Below are 18,252 nucleotides of genomic sequence, written 5' to 3'. Positions count from 1 at the left end.
ATAACACTGGGAGCACTAAACTGTCTGCACCTTTTAAAAAAGTTAAGATCTGTCCCTAAGGTCCTCCAGCAATTCCCCTTTTCAAGAAAAGTATTTTTAAATTTCTATTTTGAAGTTATTTAAGTGGACACTGCAAAATAAGCTATTTCAAGATGTGTACATGCAGCCATGAGAACACCTCACCCCTGCAGGGGCAACTTATGGCTTAGGCAGCGAACATGAGAATTATGTTAAGAATATGACAGAATCAATGAGGTTGGAAAAAGCCTCCAAGATTATCAAGTCCAACCTTTGACCTAAAAGCACCATGCCCACTACACAGAGCTGTAAACACTACTGAGTTTCTGTCAGAGCCCTGCATCAGTGTAGTACCAAGGCCAATCTTTCCTTTATTTTAGCTCTCACCATCAGAGCAATAAATTGCTTAAGTGTAAGCTTAGCTGAGAGCACACTGCACCAGGAGGGTACTGTGCCAGAGGTAAGAGCTGATCCATAAGCAATTTTTATGCATGTGAACTACAGCAGAATGCAGGTGCATGACCATATAACTGAGGTGTTCAGAGAGTGGGAAAGCAGCACCATTAAAAAGACTTTCCAAGCAAAGACAGCAAGGCAGAGTCTCTGGAACGGTAAGAAAAAACATGAAAGAGGCATGGACAGAGGAAATTATTGCAGCCTTTTTTTTAGTATGAAGATTTTGTATTTTGTGGAAGTGCAAGGAAGACAGAGGACACCCACTGCTTTACAACATAAAATATTTTTAAGTAGTTTGATCGATCCAGATGCTCAAGGGAAGAGGTCAGGTCATCCTGCAGTCAGCACACTTCATAAGAAAGTTGACAATAAGGAGCCTCAAAAAGCTTTTTTGCAAGGAATTAAGCAAATAATCTGGCTACAGATTCAGGCCCAGTCACACTCCTATAATGTGCAAGACCATCCCCAATGACATAAACACACTGTTCCAGGAACTATAACCATGAAATTTTATGAAAAAAAAAGTTGTTTGGATGTTTTATGTTACCTAATTACCAAAACTCCTTGAACCTCAGAAAAGATTCTTTATTATGAAATGTTAGTACAAATAATTCTGAATTCCTTAACAATTTATCAGAATTCAGAATATTTTTATTTGTTCTGGATACAACATCTAGTTTCACCAAAAATGTGACCGTTTCTAGAAGAGCATAATCCTTCTGTTTGAATAAGCTGTCTTCTAACATACAGAATTCTGATAAACCCTTTGACAATCTCTCTTGGCAAATAACAAGACACTGGGGTTTTTTTTCCAAGAAAAACTGAATGTTATAAACAGGGGGGTGAATAAACTGTGACTTGCAGGAGCTACTCATAGATTTCCTGCTTGCTCCTCATTAGCCATGGCTAAGGAGCAGAAGAGATGTCAGTAAGACTCAAGTCACACAATCACCCATTAATGACACTGCAAGTTTTATGTCTCAGGTAGCAACACTGAACAAGACATGGAAGCACTCAACATTGTCCACCTACTAATGCAGAGTAGCCAGAAAGCATCTGTTCAGACTAAAAATATACAGAGAAATCTACACTAGACTGCAAAAATACTTTACTCTTATTTATCTGAGAAGAGAAAGAGACTTTACAATGGCTTTGCATTCCCAGTCACTAGAATCCCATTCTTTTTTTTTTTTTTAACAAAAGCTACAGGTTTATGACAGCAAGGGCAACTAAGAGTATGACCCACAGTAAGTACCATGAATAGACCTGAAAATTACCTCATGTAATAGTCCTAAAAAGGTCACTTTCTCCTGTCACCTTAGACCTTTTAAACTCTGCAGTAGTCATTTCACACTAACTTCCCCTCTCCTCTCTACAAAACCCAAATCAAACATGAGGAACTTCAGCATCTGACAACAGACTTTAGCTTCAAGCTTCAGCACAGCCTTGATCTCTTTTTTCTATCTCCCATCTTTGTCTGGACCAGTCTGCAGTTGCTCTTCAGTGTTCTTCACAAGATGGGGGAACTGCATCTGCACTGCAGGGGACCTTCTCTAAAGTAAAATTTGGAGTGAAGTAGTTTGTGGTCAAGGAGCAAAAGCCCAACTCACAGCTAGGAAGTGGGGAAATGTCAAAGAAAGGCCAGTGAAATGTTCTGTCTAAAGAACAATGTGGTGACAGGGAAATGAGTCACTGAAGTCAGCTATAAGTTCTCCCTTGATCCTGGCACATGTACAGTGTGGGAAGAAAGCTGTGAGCCAGGCCACCTGGACAGCACGGTTAAAAAAAACATCCCTGAAAATAAACTTGGATGAACTTTATACCCACAATGCATTTCCATCTACAAACCACAGTTCTGTGTGTTTACAGAGGCCTTTGAAATAGGAATGGGAAACACATCCGAGGACCACAGGATTTTAGATGATACTGCTGAGGAGCAAGCTAATACTTAATATCAAGCAGTAGACAGAAGATGATTTCTAATTTTAGTAAAACACATTTCTCAAAAGATGTAAAAAAAAATAAAAATGCCATCAAATGCTCATTAATTTTCATATTGTCTCTATTTTGCACTTACATTGGTATTTATTAGTTTCACTTCATTCCAGTTCTTTCTAGCTCCTTGTCTGCTTAATAGCATTAATATGCACACACTCAGGCATTTTCCAGTGAAGTTACTACTGACTGAAAGACTCTGGGACTCAATCTGCCTGGCAAAAGCCTTAGGAGATGTATGGACTCTCCTATCTTTCCTTATGAGTAACTGATTACACCACCTAAAAGAAAATTCAGAGGTATTACAGTTATGAAAAAGCAGCAATATTTCTTACTTTCATGTGCCAATAGATTCATTTCCTGAACAGACCACAGAAGAACAACTTCCAGGTGTATTCCACACTGCTGGAATATTTGTCAGCATTTTTTCTACTTTTAAAGGTCAAATATAGCTAACATAGCATCTAGCCATCAATACAGAATATAGTCTTTGCAAAGTCTGAAGGAACAGTATTAGAATCATCATTCACAGTATTGTCAGGTATACAGCTAGCAGCATGTATATATTTTGGCATCTGGAAATTAAAATATATGTTGCTTCAATTAATTATTATACTTTTTAATTTGCATGACTTACAATATGCATTTCTAAAATGGAATATTAACTTTGTATTTGCCATGTAGTCAACTTCTCTGGGACATTTTTGAATTATTCAACAGAATAGCTCTGCCAATTTGTCTCTTTGAAATGAGTGCACACTTCTGCAGGTTTTACACCTGGCATCTCCAAAAACATAGGCCTGAAAGTAGGAAATTAATAATATTATTCAGAATGGCATTGTGGTCATTTGCCATGTGTTGAAACTAGTTTAACTTAATTTACACAAGAAAAATTTGATGGCAAGCAGCCTGCTAAATCACTGCCAGCAGCAGTCAATCATTAGGCACCCACAGGAACTTGAGCCCACCAGAAGTGGGTGTTCTTGAGCCACAGGCTGTGGAATGACTCCAAGACAGACTCTAAAGAGGCCCAGGGAAGAGCTGAGGGCCAACAACGGCAGGGACATTGCACAGCCCCACCACAAGCAACTGATGCAATCACTTCTCCTTTTGGAATACTCACTCCTGCACCACAGAACAGGGAGGCCACGGCACTTGTGAATATATTTGTGACTTATACTGCTCGATATCTGAGCCCATTCAGCCTCCACAATGCCAACTTGGTCTCAAATCTTGACAAAATCATAGCAAATACATACAAAAAGTTGAAAGAAATCTGTCAGACTGATACATAGCTGTTATGGACAGAGACGCCAGAAAAGAAAGGGTGCAGGTCAAAGGAGCTCCTCAACATTTTGGTGGTTACTAATCTGTACATGTGCTGTGCCCCCATGAGTAAAAGTCCACAATTAAGCATTCACAGTATAAATTTTATTTCAATCCAGAAATTTTTTCCCCTATAAAAACCTCCTGTACTAATTATTTATATTCTGTCCCACATTCTTTCTGGATTATCAGACCTGTCTATGAGAATCTTTCAGAGCCAGCAGGGTGCATTTTAAAATTAGACCTGTAGAGAGAGTGCAGTTATATTTTCATGTCACAGAGGTATAGGCACAGGCAGCACCTGCCCAGCCAGCATTGGCTGCTGACAGCCAGCACTGCACTGAAAGCACAATGCAAAAGTCCAATTCAAAAGCCCATTACATTTAACCAAGGAAAAATACATGTATACACTGAAAACAGTGTTCAGTCTGGCAGTGTTTAGACTAGTGTCAATGACATGTATACAGCTTACAGGTCCACACTTGAGGCTTCTGATTAGTTTAAAATCTATGTAACTGCACAGAGAAAACTGCAAATATTGAAGTTTCTCTTTCAGATCAACTTCAATTAACCAGCCCAACTCCTGTTTGTAGACAGGGCTGTGATCATTTGGCCACTTCGCAAAGGAAGACATACCAAAGATCTGTAAATTTGTTTCTTTCCCATCTCAGCAACTAACCTTCACTAAGGTACTAGCAGAGTTATTTCACCTAAACACCAGGTTAACTGTAGAAGGAAAAACTATATGCTTTGCGCTTAAAGAAAAACAAAGAAGAAAACAAAATCAAACAGCAAAACCTTGTAGCACACTAAGCACAACCAAATGCTTACTGGATGCTAAAGCTACTGTACACATCTGAGAACTGCTATTGCAGGACTGAAAAAGGCCAAATACCATTTTAGACAGAAATCTGATTTCCTTTACTTCCTTTGAAGAACAGCATCACTGGTTGTTTACAGAAATTACTGATCAATCACAGCTACCCACAGAAAATAAAGGTTTATGAATTTAGTTACTTTTCCTAACACTATGAGAGAGAAGTCTTACATTCTCACAGCTCAGCCAGCAATTTTGATGTGACAAGTGGCCATTTTCATCTGGAGCTGCAGAAGACAAGGAACTCAAATCACATTCTAGTAAACAGATGTGCTGGTTTGATTTTACTGTGATAGCCTGTATCTCCCACTCCTACTATATTTTAATGATCCAAGGTACACAATACTTCCTCTACTTCAAGTTCTCCTTAAATGATTCCATCAACTCAAGAATTCAATCTTAAACTACATTTGGGGATTCTGATAATCCAATGATTTTCAAAAGCTGTGGTTTTCATGATATTTTCCTATAGATAGAAGCATTTAGGTTTAAGAGGCAACACAGAATATGTGCAGAAAAACAAACATAAAATTAATGTAAGAATTAACTTAAATTATCATATACTTAGATAACACATCTACATTAAAATAAAAAATTTGGTCAAAATTATAAAAACAAAAATATGTTTTGCAAGTGCTGAATAGAGAGTTGAAATCAGAAGGCAAAACACATACCTGGAGTTGCATATCAGCTGCAGCACACACCTTTTTGGATTCACACAGTCTTGACACCATGTTTTTTGGTAGTGGCTTGAAAAAAACCAAACAGGTCACATTTAGACTTATTGTTTATTTGTAAATTGTGTTTAAATAGCTAATTACTAAAAGAGGCTGAAGATACAAAAAAACCCCTTATAGTACTAAAACACATTTGAAATGCTTTGCATTGAGGAAGGAAATATTTTTCGAACAAAGCATTAAATGGCCAATTAAGATATCAGCATTAATCCACATAGCAAGAGAGAAATCACTAAGCAAAATCTGTTTGTTTTTCTATAAACTAATTCCATATTCCCTTATATGCCTGTAAAAGATCTTATTACTATTTTTAGACATAAAGAACAGACTGGGGCAGTTAAAACCCTCCCACATAATATAACTCATAATACTGAGCTTAATAATACTGGGTTTTCATAACTTCAACTGAGACAGCATGAGACCTTCTGCCCTAACCCACATAAAAATATTTAGTTGTACTGAACAGTAAATATCTACCCTTTGAAATTTTTAACAAAGTTAAATTTATTCCACATCTATGGCAATAAAATTATCCATGCCACCACATACTGAAAAGTCAGAAACACTTTTCAAGTAATTATAAAAAAACCTTTTGACTTTCCATCCAGATGTCTGCAAAAACATCCAGATTTTTTAATGCCACATTTTTAAGAACATCTGTCTATGAATGTGTGACCTCACACTTCTTCCACCACTTGCTGAAGTTTTTCAAGAGCTGTTTTCCTAACAAATATTTTCTTTTTTTTTCCCTAGCAGCTTCCTTAACCAAACAAATGGAACATAGTTAAAGTAACTGCATTTTTGCTAAAAAATTAAAAAGGTACTGAAAGTTGTACAACATGTATAGAGTTATGTTTAATACGTAGCATCTCTATGTTATAGAGATGCTAGGTAGTAAACTTGACTCTAAAATCACACCTATGCTTTTATAGTGTGTTGAAGCATTCAAGAAATAAACCAAGAAAGTCTACAAGATATGGCAGAGTCATATGTTTAGATTCTATGCAAATTATATGAATTCCAGACAAGCAATGCTCACAGAATAAAACCCAGCTCTAGAGAAGGTACACCTAAGTGAAGAAACTTTATCAATTGACTCTAGAATCTCAAAGTTGAAGCAGGTAAGAAAAATTCTCTGCCTGTGCAGCTGCTTTATGCAGTACTTTCTAAGGCTTGCAACCTCCTCTCCAAGTCAAAAGTTAGCTAGGTCAAGCATGGTATAGAGCCAGACAATTTAATAAGGCAGAAAATCAAAAGAATCAAGAAGAAAGTAAAAGTGAAATCAAGAAGAAAGTACAGGTCACTCTTATAACCACCTGTTGACAAAAAGGCAAAGGAGAAAAAATATTTATGTCTTTCTTAAATCTATCTGTGTTACTAACCTGGCTCAAAGATTGTGTTGTGATCATAATTCACAAGCCAAGTAGAATTTGGCACCAGAAAAACACTGCCAAAATTAGATTAAATTGAAAGCATTTAAGTTGATAAAGAAGTCACTTATTTTTCCCAAAACACCTTTGGGATCTTAAGATTTCAGGGAAGCAGAATTTGACTCCAGAGGGTTTTTCAAAGATCACAACTCCACTCCAAAGTATGTTTCTGTGAATGTCATGCACACAGATACATTCAGGTCTTGAACTGGAGCATGTACTGTTTCAGGCAGCAGAAACTATTCCTCCTTGCTCCATTACAATCTCACACAGTTGCTTAATAAGTAGCTGAATTAATTTTAAAAAAGGTATCAGCATTCTTACTTCACTTCTCCTGAAAGATGAACTCTCTGATAACACCAGAATGAGACTGTCATCTTCCTTCTAAAAGAAAGACTTCACAGAGCTTTGCCTAAAACTATGTCATTGAATAACCATTCAATTTTTAAAATTTAAATACTACATGCTTTACTTTGAGTCCACTCTTCTATTCTTCTCCATTAAGTAACTTAAGATCTTGGAATGAATTTTTCAGTTTTCATGGTAGCTAAAAGAAAAGAATTCCCTGTGTCCCAAAGCATGCTTAACTCCTTACTGTTGTGTAGTAATTGCAACACATTGTAACTGTACTATCTGTGGGCTTATTCGTTCAATCATGTTAATACAATACTGTCTTTGTAATTCCATCTCTGTGAAAAATGAACTCAGTTCAAATTTGAACAGCTGAAACACTGGCCAGTGTTCAAGAGAGCCTCCAAAAACACAAAAGCTTAAAATTATTTAGCTCAGACCTACCATGTATCTCTGCACTTTACAAATGAAATTAAACAAAATCACAGTGATACAGAATGGCACCCATGCCCCTGACTGCTTAAGTGCTGCAATGTCCCCATTTTGGTAAGGCTTGACTTCATGAGCTTACCTGATTAATCCAACTTTAGTAACTAATAATTACAGTCCTTTCTATTTATTCATTTTATCTCAGGGATTTTCTGGTTTGAGTGATCTTTTGGATGAAAGGAAAACTAGGCTTGCTTTTTTCTTGAAACAAATAGATTTGTTCTGGCCAGCTTTTTCAACTAAGTTCAAAAGACCTGCTCCTTTTGACAGGACAGCTTGCAAGCTTTCTCACTCCTCAACATTCAACAGCACAACCTTTCAAAAGACACAGAAAGCAGAGACAAGCTTTCTATAAACTTCAAGATATTTTGGACCAGAACCTCATGATCTACATCTAAATGAGCTCTCATCTTTGAAGGTCTGCCCATCAATTTCTTTTCCTGCAATGCTACTAAAATACAATTTTCATCAGTTCAGATGTTTTAATAATCAAAACACTTCTTTCTCTTCCCACAAGCATAAGCACTGATTACAAGTGCAGATCCTCAAAGATGAGTCCTTCTACAACTGCCTTTAATAGCAATGGCTAATATAAGAGGAGATTACACTAGCAAGTTTTTCTGATGCAGTTATGTTCAGTAGGAATATTAGAAACCACACCACCTTAAGTTTCCATGCAAAAACTAGAGTGCAGATGCAGCAATGCCAAAAGAAGGATGCTTTGTAAAATTATCTGCATTGCCTCCAACACAAACTGGGTCAGTAGCAAGTCCACCTTCTGCAAACATCCAGCAGAGCTGTGTGGTGTAGCTGGTGCAGAACACAGCTTTCTAGCAGCCTTCTAGCAAAGAAAAGCTCAGTCTCTTAATTCATAAGAAGAAAATTAATGCATGTTCTCACAGAGAACAACATATTGATTAAATGGTTTCACAATTTTCACATTCTACCTTTTTTGTCCATTTTCCTTACTTCCCCTTGAAAAGGAGATAAAGTGGACTCGTTTTTTTTTCAAATAAATCAAAAACTGGAGAAACAAAATAAAACCCTGAATTTCCTTTTTGCACCACAAAAGAATTAATCAGGGAACAAACAGAGAAATTAAGCCCCAAAAAGATCTTTGTGTAGTTGAAAATGTAAGAGAGATGGGATTTTAAAGTCAAACTACTTCATAACATATACACAACAGAAAACATTGCTTCAATCTATTTGTATTTAAATGACAAACACAGAAATCTGATATCAGATTCTTAAAGTCAGCTTAGATGAACCAACATAAGCAAAAGCAGATTTATATATGTTGGATAATGGCTTAAAAATGCATTCTAAAATTTTTAAAAAGCAATTAAAAGGAAGGAATCTAACACTCTCAAGAGCCACAGAGCAGTTTCAGGCTCTTCTCATCATCCAGCATAATCCATTCTTCAAGACTGGACTTTTACATCAAGCCTCTCTCAATTGCTGTCTGAAAAGGGAAGATTTCACCACCAATAAACAGAAGTAGTTTATGGAAATGCCAAATGGGACACAATGTCTGGTCCTTAGCTTTTGCACTGAAACTAAACATGGTTTAGATTTGTCAAGTCATTTTGAAAATACAAAGCCATAAATAATGTTCTACAAATCTCTTTCAGATGTTTTAGTGAGGCTCATTCTCTGAACTCGTATGCAATCAGATTAACTCCATGCTGCTTAAACACTTCATGAACTTTATAGAGAACAAGAGAACATTACAAAGTCCTATTTCTGTATGTAGATTCAAGTAGATAAATGATCAACACTCCTGAACTGAGTTTAATTCCCAGGTTGCAAAGAGACCTTTCTTAGTGCAATCAATTCTGCAGAAACAATTGCTCTTTTGAAAAGAAAAAAAAAAAAAGAAAAATTACAGAGCAAATTTCTCAGACAGTGTCTATTAAGCAGAAGTTGGATAGCATATTTTCCTAACTGTTCAAGGGAGGCAAACATATTTCAACTTCCATAATACTGAAATGCACTGAATGCTTAGTACTGGATAAGAAGCTCCAATGAAGTATAACACTACACAACTTAGGAGGAATTTTTGAAATGTCTGTATAAATATAAATCATTCTGTATTAACATGTCTTAAAGTGACCACCAAAAGTCACCTTGCTCCAAAGAGCACTGCTTTCCAAACACCCCACAGAAAGCAGATCCTTGTAACACACTGATAAAGAAGAACTTCATGTAAGGTTTTAAAGCAGAAATTCATGACTAACAGAATCTAACTAATCCTAATATAATCCTAAATAGAGCAGTATATTTTTCATCACAAAATATTTCACTCACTGCCCTACACTGTGCTAAAAATGGAAATTTTGAAACACTGCAGATAATTTCCATTTATATCCATGATTGGTTATCTGAGCTTTATTTTAAGACAGACTTTAGAGAGTTCAATGACAAATGCTATTTTTGTCATAACTTACCTGTAATGATATTAAATCATTCCAAACAATGTGATTCACACAGAAGTTGTTTACCTACTATACCTTGTAGAAAAAAAAAGGCTGAAAGTTTTAAACATGTAATTGAAATCTAGGATATAGGAACTTAGTATTCTTACACAGATTTACATTTATCTTTTTTGCAATGACAATATTAATTTTTTTCCTGAATAACTGAAATTGTAGTACTAAAATAACTTTATCCATTGTTTATTTCTATTTTAAACATTATTAATTAATAACACATGTAAAGATGATTCTTTTCCTACAGACATTTTTTCCTATTTTCAAAATTTTACATTTTTTCCCCTACCTGTCCTGTTTTATAATGCCTTGCAAACTGGTTAACCACTCGATAGTCATTTGCAAAGTACTCCATCAGAATTGAGGGAACTTCAGCAAAATCAGTAGCACATCTGGTTCCTAGAGGTAGAATAATTGTACACATTAGCATCTGCTATTTTCACTAACAAATAGTTAACTCTTCCCAAAAGGTTTTGCAACTTTCAATTTGGACTTTTGGTGAACTTTAATGTTCTTTCATTTATTAAGTCAATATTTTATTTCCATTATTGTACATACTGCCAGAAAAGCTTCATTATAATCCTACACATTTTACTATAAATCACAAAGTAAAACAAAATATTTGAACAGCTGGGCGAGGCACCTTATAAAGCTCTGGATCACACCCTTTTTAAACTAAACCAGACTGTAGCCAAACTGGCCCTACATGAAATACCAAATCTATTTAAGTGTCCTAAACCTAAATTAAACTACAATGTAAATAAAACTCTGCCTTAATCCCATTCACAGTTACAAGTTTTAGCTTCCATCTGTTTGCTGAGCTTTCTTATGCTTTACATTAACCTTGCTTTATGACACCGAGTCATTGACTCAGAGAACACTCTTGCAGATTGAAGACGTGTTCTATGTACGCGCAATGAGGTAATATCTCAGCTGTTACTATTTTCAAAAAGCCCTTTCCCAAAAACCTTATTTACTCTAATCCTTATCAGCATCTTACCCAATGGAAGTGACTAAAAAGCGCAACACATTGCCAAATCAAAGCTGAATTTCTAATTTCTATATTAAAGTTAGCAGTGGAAAAGTTGCTTTCATGGCGGACCCACTGGGTCACCACCTCCATCCTGGTCTGCCAGAAACAATGTCAACATTCAGAATCAGTCTTAAATCCCAGTCTGCTTTTACTATAATTTGAAGATAGGTTTGTAGAGGTCAAAGGAGTGATTTTAGAAACCATTCTCTAATTGGTAATCTTAATTTATAATCTGTTTACACTCAGTGATTCAGACAGATACTGCTCTTTATTACAAACAGCATTTATCACACTGGTTTTTACCTACTAAATAGAGAGAAACTATATTCTCTCTGAGCATCATTATCCAAAGGCAAGATAAAATCTAAGAAACATTCTCTGTACTTGCTGCAGTTTGAATTCACCTTCAGACTAGACACACAAAATGAACATGCCCAAACACTGCATGAGGTTTCACCAGTACCTTTACCATTCTAATACCTACTGCTGTTAGATACAGCTCTGATGTAATTTCAAATCACACTGGACCTTTTCACAGACACATTAGCTATATGCACTTCTGCACTGACACATAAATCTGTGATTCTGTTTGTGCACCACTGCTGAAAAATCCATTTGATAGCAAAAGTTCTCCTTACAGTCTGAAAATGCATGATCTGCACTGTGTAGTTTTGAATTAAAGAAAAGTAAGGCAAGAGAGAGCAGGAAAGATGTCAAATTATTCAGCTCATCTCAACTAGAATGTCAATTTTTTTTGTGCTCACAATAGCTTGTAGTCATATTGTTTCCATACTTTACCACCCTCATGTTCCATGAGAGCAGACAGTCCCTAACAGACATCCCTGAGACAAGCCCTTTGATTTTTACACATTCCAAATCCATTAAAAAAGGATTCTCTGCAGAAACAACAGCACTGACCTCCAACCTCCAATGCTGCTTTTGCAATGCTAGATCTGGAGTGAAATCCTCTGGGATGCAGGACTGCCTGGAGCTAAGGCAACACAGAAACCATACACAGGGACTCCTGGAAAATCTGAGCCTCACAATTAGGCACTTCCTGCCCCTTCAAGGGTCTGACATGCAGAAACACGATTCAGCACAAGAGGAGAACTCACACCAAAGTGGCTACTTTGGGCATAGAAGTATTCCTGTAGCTCAAGATGAGCAAGGCTGTATGAGTGGAAGGAGTGCCCTTAGCTGTCCCAAAGACTATACAGAGCTTATACTCAAGGAATTATGCAGTGTTCATCTGTTTTAACAATGTCTAGTAGTGACATACTTATAAAATAGTTCAGTCAACTTTAATTTTAAATGGACAACTTAAAAAAAGAGTATTTTGCCACTGGGTGCAAAGGTATCTATCGACAAAACATTAACTCAACATTAAGACCCCTTTGTATCATTAGCATAAAATGGTAAAAGATATTAAAAAACTAATTCTTCAGACAAGGGATTCACAATCTCACCTGTTTTGTAGTTTGGTTTTATTTTTTAATAAGTAAATGTCTACTGCACTTGAGATTTCCAGCATACTATTATGGAAAAAATATACCAAGCTGTCCACAGGTAAAAAACGTAGCATGCCAAGCAGCCTTGGCTGGCATGGGTGTTTGACCTGTTTGCCACAACTGCAGAAGGCTATAGAAGCCAGAGACCTGCCAGCCAATGCCCTCACTACTCTTTGCAAGACTTAATTCACTGATTTTCCTTCGTTCATTTTTCTAAGTCATTTCCAACTCAGGATTCAATGTGGTTTTACATTAGGTACAACCTATTTCCCAACCTCCAACTACTCCAATGATTATGAAATCCACATAAGATAAACTTGAAAGAGTGGATATCACCAACAGAATAAAGATCAACAGTACATAGAAAAGAGATACAAACACCTAATTCTTATTAGAACAAGAATATTCAAATGTTGTTTGGTTGAGTTTTACATAATATCTGCAGATTCGATACTGTATTCTCAAATCATCAAGGGTACAGAGCTATTAACATGACAACGATTTTTGGTTCATACTCTTTTTATTCTTTTGTTCTGTTCTATTTTTTTTTTTAATCTACACCTTTCTTCTGGAAAGTAAACATTTCACTAAAACAAAAAAAATCTCGACTATAACTTTCTTACCAGTGACATGTTGGTAGCGAGTTCTCCCCAGCATAGAATGCATGGCATGACCCATTTCATGGAACAGATTCTCCATCATGCCAGGACTCAGTAGCGTTGGTGCACCTCTTGCTGAGTTGGGAAGGCTCAGCATAAGAACAACTACAGGTAGCTGGTACTCTCCATTTTCCTTTAGCCTGCCTCCTCGAACTGTAAAGTGACAGTCCTTTTCAAGGTAAAAACAAACATGGACAGCCAATGTCATTATATCAGTGATATTAAAACAATGATTAAATTAAACTAAACTATTCAATCAAATCAGAACATATACTCAGCTACACAAGTAGAATTCAGTGCTGCTACTGAATAACACTGTTCCTCCATCCTTACCATATACCTCAAACTCATAAAGAAATTACTTTATTCCATAAAGGAAAGTCTGTGTCGCTTCTAGAAAATAAAATTATTTCTTTATGTTTTAGAATTATCCAAACTGTTGAAACTTTCCAATAGGTATCACTAGTGCCAAGAAATTTACTGATGTGTCAAATCCATAATGTACAGATTACATTCTCTCCTCAACCTTCAGCAGTAACTTCTTTATAAAATATACCACACAGCACTACTAGTATATTGTGAATTGCTAGCAAAAGAGTTATATTTTTAACTAATGTAGATTTAAAGTTTGCCCACTCATCACCTCACTAAAGGTGGCAATTTGCAGATGCTTCTACTGAGTGAAGTGTCTACTGTTCTGCATCCTATTGCAAATATACTGGCACTAGGTAGTGACTGAGCCACAACACTTAGAACCAGCAACAGTTTTAAAGACAATTTAGAATAAAATTAGTTGAGTGTAAAGATTAGAAAGTATAAATGTCAGATTGTTTCTACTTGTAAACAGTAGGCCAGAAAACAAGTGTTTAAATCTCTACCATTTCTCTAAACAGAGTTCTCTAAACATTTTGTAGCACCTGTTATTTTGCACCACAGAGTCTAAGCTCAGCCTATTGGGTTTTTTTTTAAATGAAAGCTTGCTCTAAAAAATATTTTACCTAAACCCACACATGAAGTTACAGACATTCTCTGTTTAAATTTATTTTAACATGAGGAAAATTTTACTAAATTTATATTGAATGCAAATAGCACTAATGCTACAGTTATTACTTATATAAAACCCAAGCTGAAGTCAGATCATAAATGTTACCTGATGTGGTTTATCAGGTCGCTGGAAGAAGTCACAATAGATGTAACCTAGCAAACCTTCAGTTTCGTGAACAACAGCCTGAAGAAAAAAAGGGTATCATTTCCACAGTGAAAGCACTGATAATGTGCAAACTGAAGATGTAATATTCAAATCCCAAGACTTATAATGAAGAAATAACAAACGAACTGGGAATAATTAATATAAAATCTGTTCTTAATTTTACTTGAAAATAAATATATGGACAAAATTCACATCTTGTATCTCAAACTACAGACATTTCTGCATTTCACTGAAAACTAGCTAGTCACAGATTAGTATTAAAAGTACTTTCTGTGTTAAAAAAGCCCACAAATGACAAACAGAAGTGATTTACCACAGAAATAAAAACAGAAAGAGTAAGGAGTAATTATAAATTGACCCACAGTATATAAAGAACAGCATCTCTTGCTGGAGGCTGAGGATAGAAGAGCAGTGGAGAAGATCTGGCAATGAATAAATGTAGGAAGACAACAGAGGAACTTGGGAACCTGATGAGTAAGTTACTGCCCAAGTTTTGATTTCTACCCTCCCCTAAAAAGAGGGCAGAAAGACAAAAATCAATCTCAAAGTCAAGATGACTTAAAGAGCAAAAAAAAATGAGGCAAAGACACACCTCCAGCACTCTAGTCATCTAAGGTCATCTACAAACTGAAACTAAAACTAACAGGGCCCATTCAGAAAGGTGCAACAATAATCTCCAAAAAGAAAATGTTTCTGATTCAGGCATCGTTGACACAGATCTATTAAAAGGCCATAAAATACCAAACATCCAAAAGGCACTTAAAGAGATGATAAAGCTCTTGAGGTCTAACTTCAACTCAAATTAGACAACTAGTTTGTGTTTTTGATAGGTATCCAAATAATTATTTTTAAAAAGTTTGATTCATAGCTCACAGGAACACACTATCTTGATTATTTTCCTTTGGTTTCAGGTGCTGGGAACAAGAATACTTACCAACTTTCTAACATCTTCAGACCAAATCTCTCCTCTCTTTGTCTGTTCAGCATAGAGAGAGATCCCTAGGAGCTGACTGAACAGAGAGTTCAAACCTTCCATGCATGCCCCAAGAGAGAAAAATGGACAATACAAGCCAGGATCAATGTTGTACCTAAGTGAATACAAGAATCCCATAACAGTCAGTCAGCAGAGCTACATAAACTACAGTACTCACCTTCAAGCCACAGGATGTCACAAAATACACCAGCTCAGCCCAAAGACCCTCAGCGAGCATGTTTGGCTTTATTTTTCAAATAGTGAAACCAAGTTACAGGCACAGTGCTTTGTAGTACCTCAATTATTTCAAATAGAGATACCAAATTCAACAGATGTTGACTATGATTTTGAGAAATGTGGTGAACATGCAGCCCAAATAGACCATGGGTGGCCAAGCAGTGGCTTTTGATACTCAAGAGGCCATTGGCACTTAAGTGCCTTTCCCATGCCAAGGCTGCATCGTGTGACTGATCAGAAAAACAAGCTGGCTTTGGCTGTGGTGTAAGCCAAATCCCCAGCTAGGGCAGGAAACCAACTGGTAAGCACTGCTGACTCTGCAGTCTTGCCTTTCACTGCAGCAACAGAAACACCAAGTAGACACAATCACCTCCCACACAAAAATCACACCTCAAGCTCTGGGGACTCTCTTGAACCATGTAGAAAATATCTTACAGCTGCAAGCCACCTGGAAATTTCAGTATGTGACATGGATTTCAAACATGGCCAACACAGCTTCCCGAGCCTAACCTCAACCAACCAGGTTCAAGATGTAGTACAGAAGACACTCATAGGGAGGAAGACATCATACATCTGCATGCATACACAGAATGAATAAAAAATTCAAAAAGGAGTTCAGAGATGTATGCAGTCTGCAGAAGGGTTTACACTCCCTGAGACTCTGACCCTAAAAAGTAAACACACTACAAGTGTATCAAGCAAATAAATGCTTTGCAAAATTACACCTTTCAGCAGCTGATCAGCACCACGCAACTCTTTTGAGACAATAGCAAAATCAGAACTGGAATCTGCTTGTAGCTGTGTGTGCACCCCAAATGGCAAAAAATACTCGTCTCATTTCACATACAAAGCCCAAGCGTTATTTTATGCTATTTTCTAGGGTCTGAGAGTAAAGACTGTTTAACTCTAGACAATCACAGTCACTGAAATTTAAACATGCATCAGCTAGACTACAATAGCTGGACACCAAATATGAGAACCATGCTGGTTTAAGGCCTGGGATCAAAAGGCTTAGTTACAGACAAGCTGTGAAAGCACCAGATAGTCCCGACCCACACACCTACCCTTCCTTCCTTCCCACTCCCATAGAGACTTGAAAAAGAGACCCACTGGGGATACTTCATTTGCTGAAGTGCTGCTTACAACTGCAGCTCTGATTCACTGATGGGCATCACTGAGCTGTGAGGCACAACAGGGTAGGGTTACTCTTCTAAGCCATGATATAGTGAGGTACAAGATTTTGCTTATTTTCACACCACAAATGCAAGAAGCTAAAGTCATGTATTCCATTCTATTTTAAACTATACTAGAACATAGAAAATAAAGCAGATTTTGCTTCTACCATACAAACACAGTTTTTCAAGAACTCCACACTTAAATCCACTCACTGCATACTTTTATGGACATGTTTTCCCTCTTACTCAAAAAGTCATTACACCCAAGGAATAAGCATAATATAAATCACTTTAGATCAAGTTAGAGAGAAAGACTGAAAGCAAGTCTTTAAAAGAAAGCAGAAGAGATTAGTTAATTTTCATATAAATCACAGAAATTTGGAGTACAAAGGACATTGATTGACACAGAGAACTGTCCCTTCCACTGCAACATACAGAATTACAGCGGCCCTAATGCTTTCAACAGTGGCCCTTTTTGGAAAGCTTTAGCAGGTAAATCTCAGATGTCTCCATACTTTTATAGAATCACCCAGTGATTGCCTTCTTGCCAGACTGTTACCATTAAAACTGAAACACACCACTAAGTGCTTCAGACCTCCTGATTCTGCTCTGAAGCTCTCCCTGCATACAGACTACAAGACCAGTTAAAACACCCCATCTTTGGCAGCAAATCACAACAACATCCATAATAGTTTAAAACTGGTTTTTGTCATATCACTTTAAAATCTTGTACTATCATTCTACTATCATTCTACATGCCACTATGAATAGTAAGCCGTAATTCAAAGAATTGCTTCTTTAACTAATATCTGGCTACAAAAGTACTGTCTCAATACACACCACAGACAAGCTCAAGGGGCTTCATTGCACAAGGGCTCTTTGCAGGGCTTTTTTGCTGAGTGCATTTCAATCAGTCCTGCCAAATCTATGCTTATTTGCAAAGTCTGCACACCCTCCTCCCCCCAGACATCCAGTATCATCCAGGATTCCTGTGCTATGTCCTCCCTGCCCAGTGGGAGAAGAGAGACAAGCGTACAAGGTATTTCAGGAAAGAAACATATGATACAGTACTACAAACACAGACTTCCAGTAAATCAAAATTGAACACTACCAACAGCTCACATTCATAACAAAACATCAGATTTTCACAGCTGCAGGAAACTAAAATGTGTTACTCCCAACAGTGAGTTCAGCTGCAGGATAAGAGAACATGAAAATAATAAGAAATTAAAGAACAGCCCCTTGAAAACATTTCATGAAATTAGACAACTTTTACACAAGAAATAAGA

General features: G+C 36.7%; 1 protein-coding gene across 3 annotated transcripts in view; it reads right to left on the bottom strand.

Annotated features, from left to right (window-relative positions):
* Nucleotides 1-18,252, bottom strand: part of MIPEP (mitochondrial intermediate peptidase) — a 65,959-nt gene that overhangs the window by 22,694 nt on the left and 25,013 nt on the right. For all 3 annotated transcript variants that reach the window (XM_064717232.1, XM_064717223.1, XM_064717238.1), the window contains exons 11-15: nt 15,513-15,666; nt 14,519-14,596; nt 13,333-13,537; nt 10,458-10,567; nt 5,347-5,421 (exon numbers count right to left, since the gene is read on the bottom strand). In XM_064717232.1, coding sequence (XP_064573302.1) covers nt 5,347-5,421; nt 10,458-10,567; nt 13,333-13,537; nt 14,519-14,596; nt 15,513-15,666 — 622 coding nt within the window. The remainder of the gene's footprint in view (nt 1-5,346; nt 5,422-10,457; nt 10,568-13,332; nt 13,538-14,518; nt 14,597-15,512; nt 15,667-18,252) is intronic.

The sequence above is a fragment of the Zonotrichia leucophrys genome, chromosome 1 (genome assembly GCF_028769735.1).
Source record: "Zonotrichia leucophrys gambelii isolate GWCS_2022_RI chromosome 1, RI_Zleu_2.0, whole genome shotgun sequence".
NCBI classification, from domain to species: Eukaryota; Metazoa; Chordata; class Aves; order Passeriformes; family Passerellidae; genus Zonotrichia; species Zonotrichia leucophrys.
This window is presented reverse-complemented; position numbering and strand designations above follow the sequence as displayed.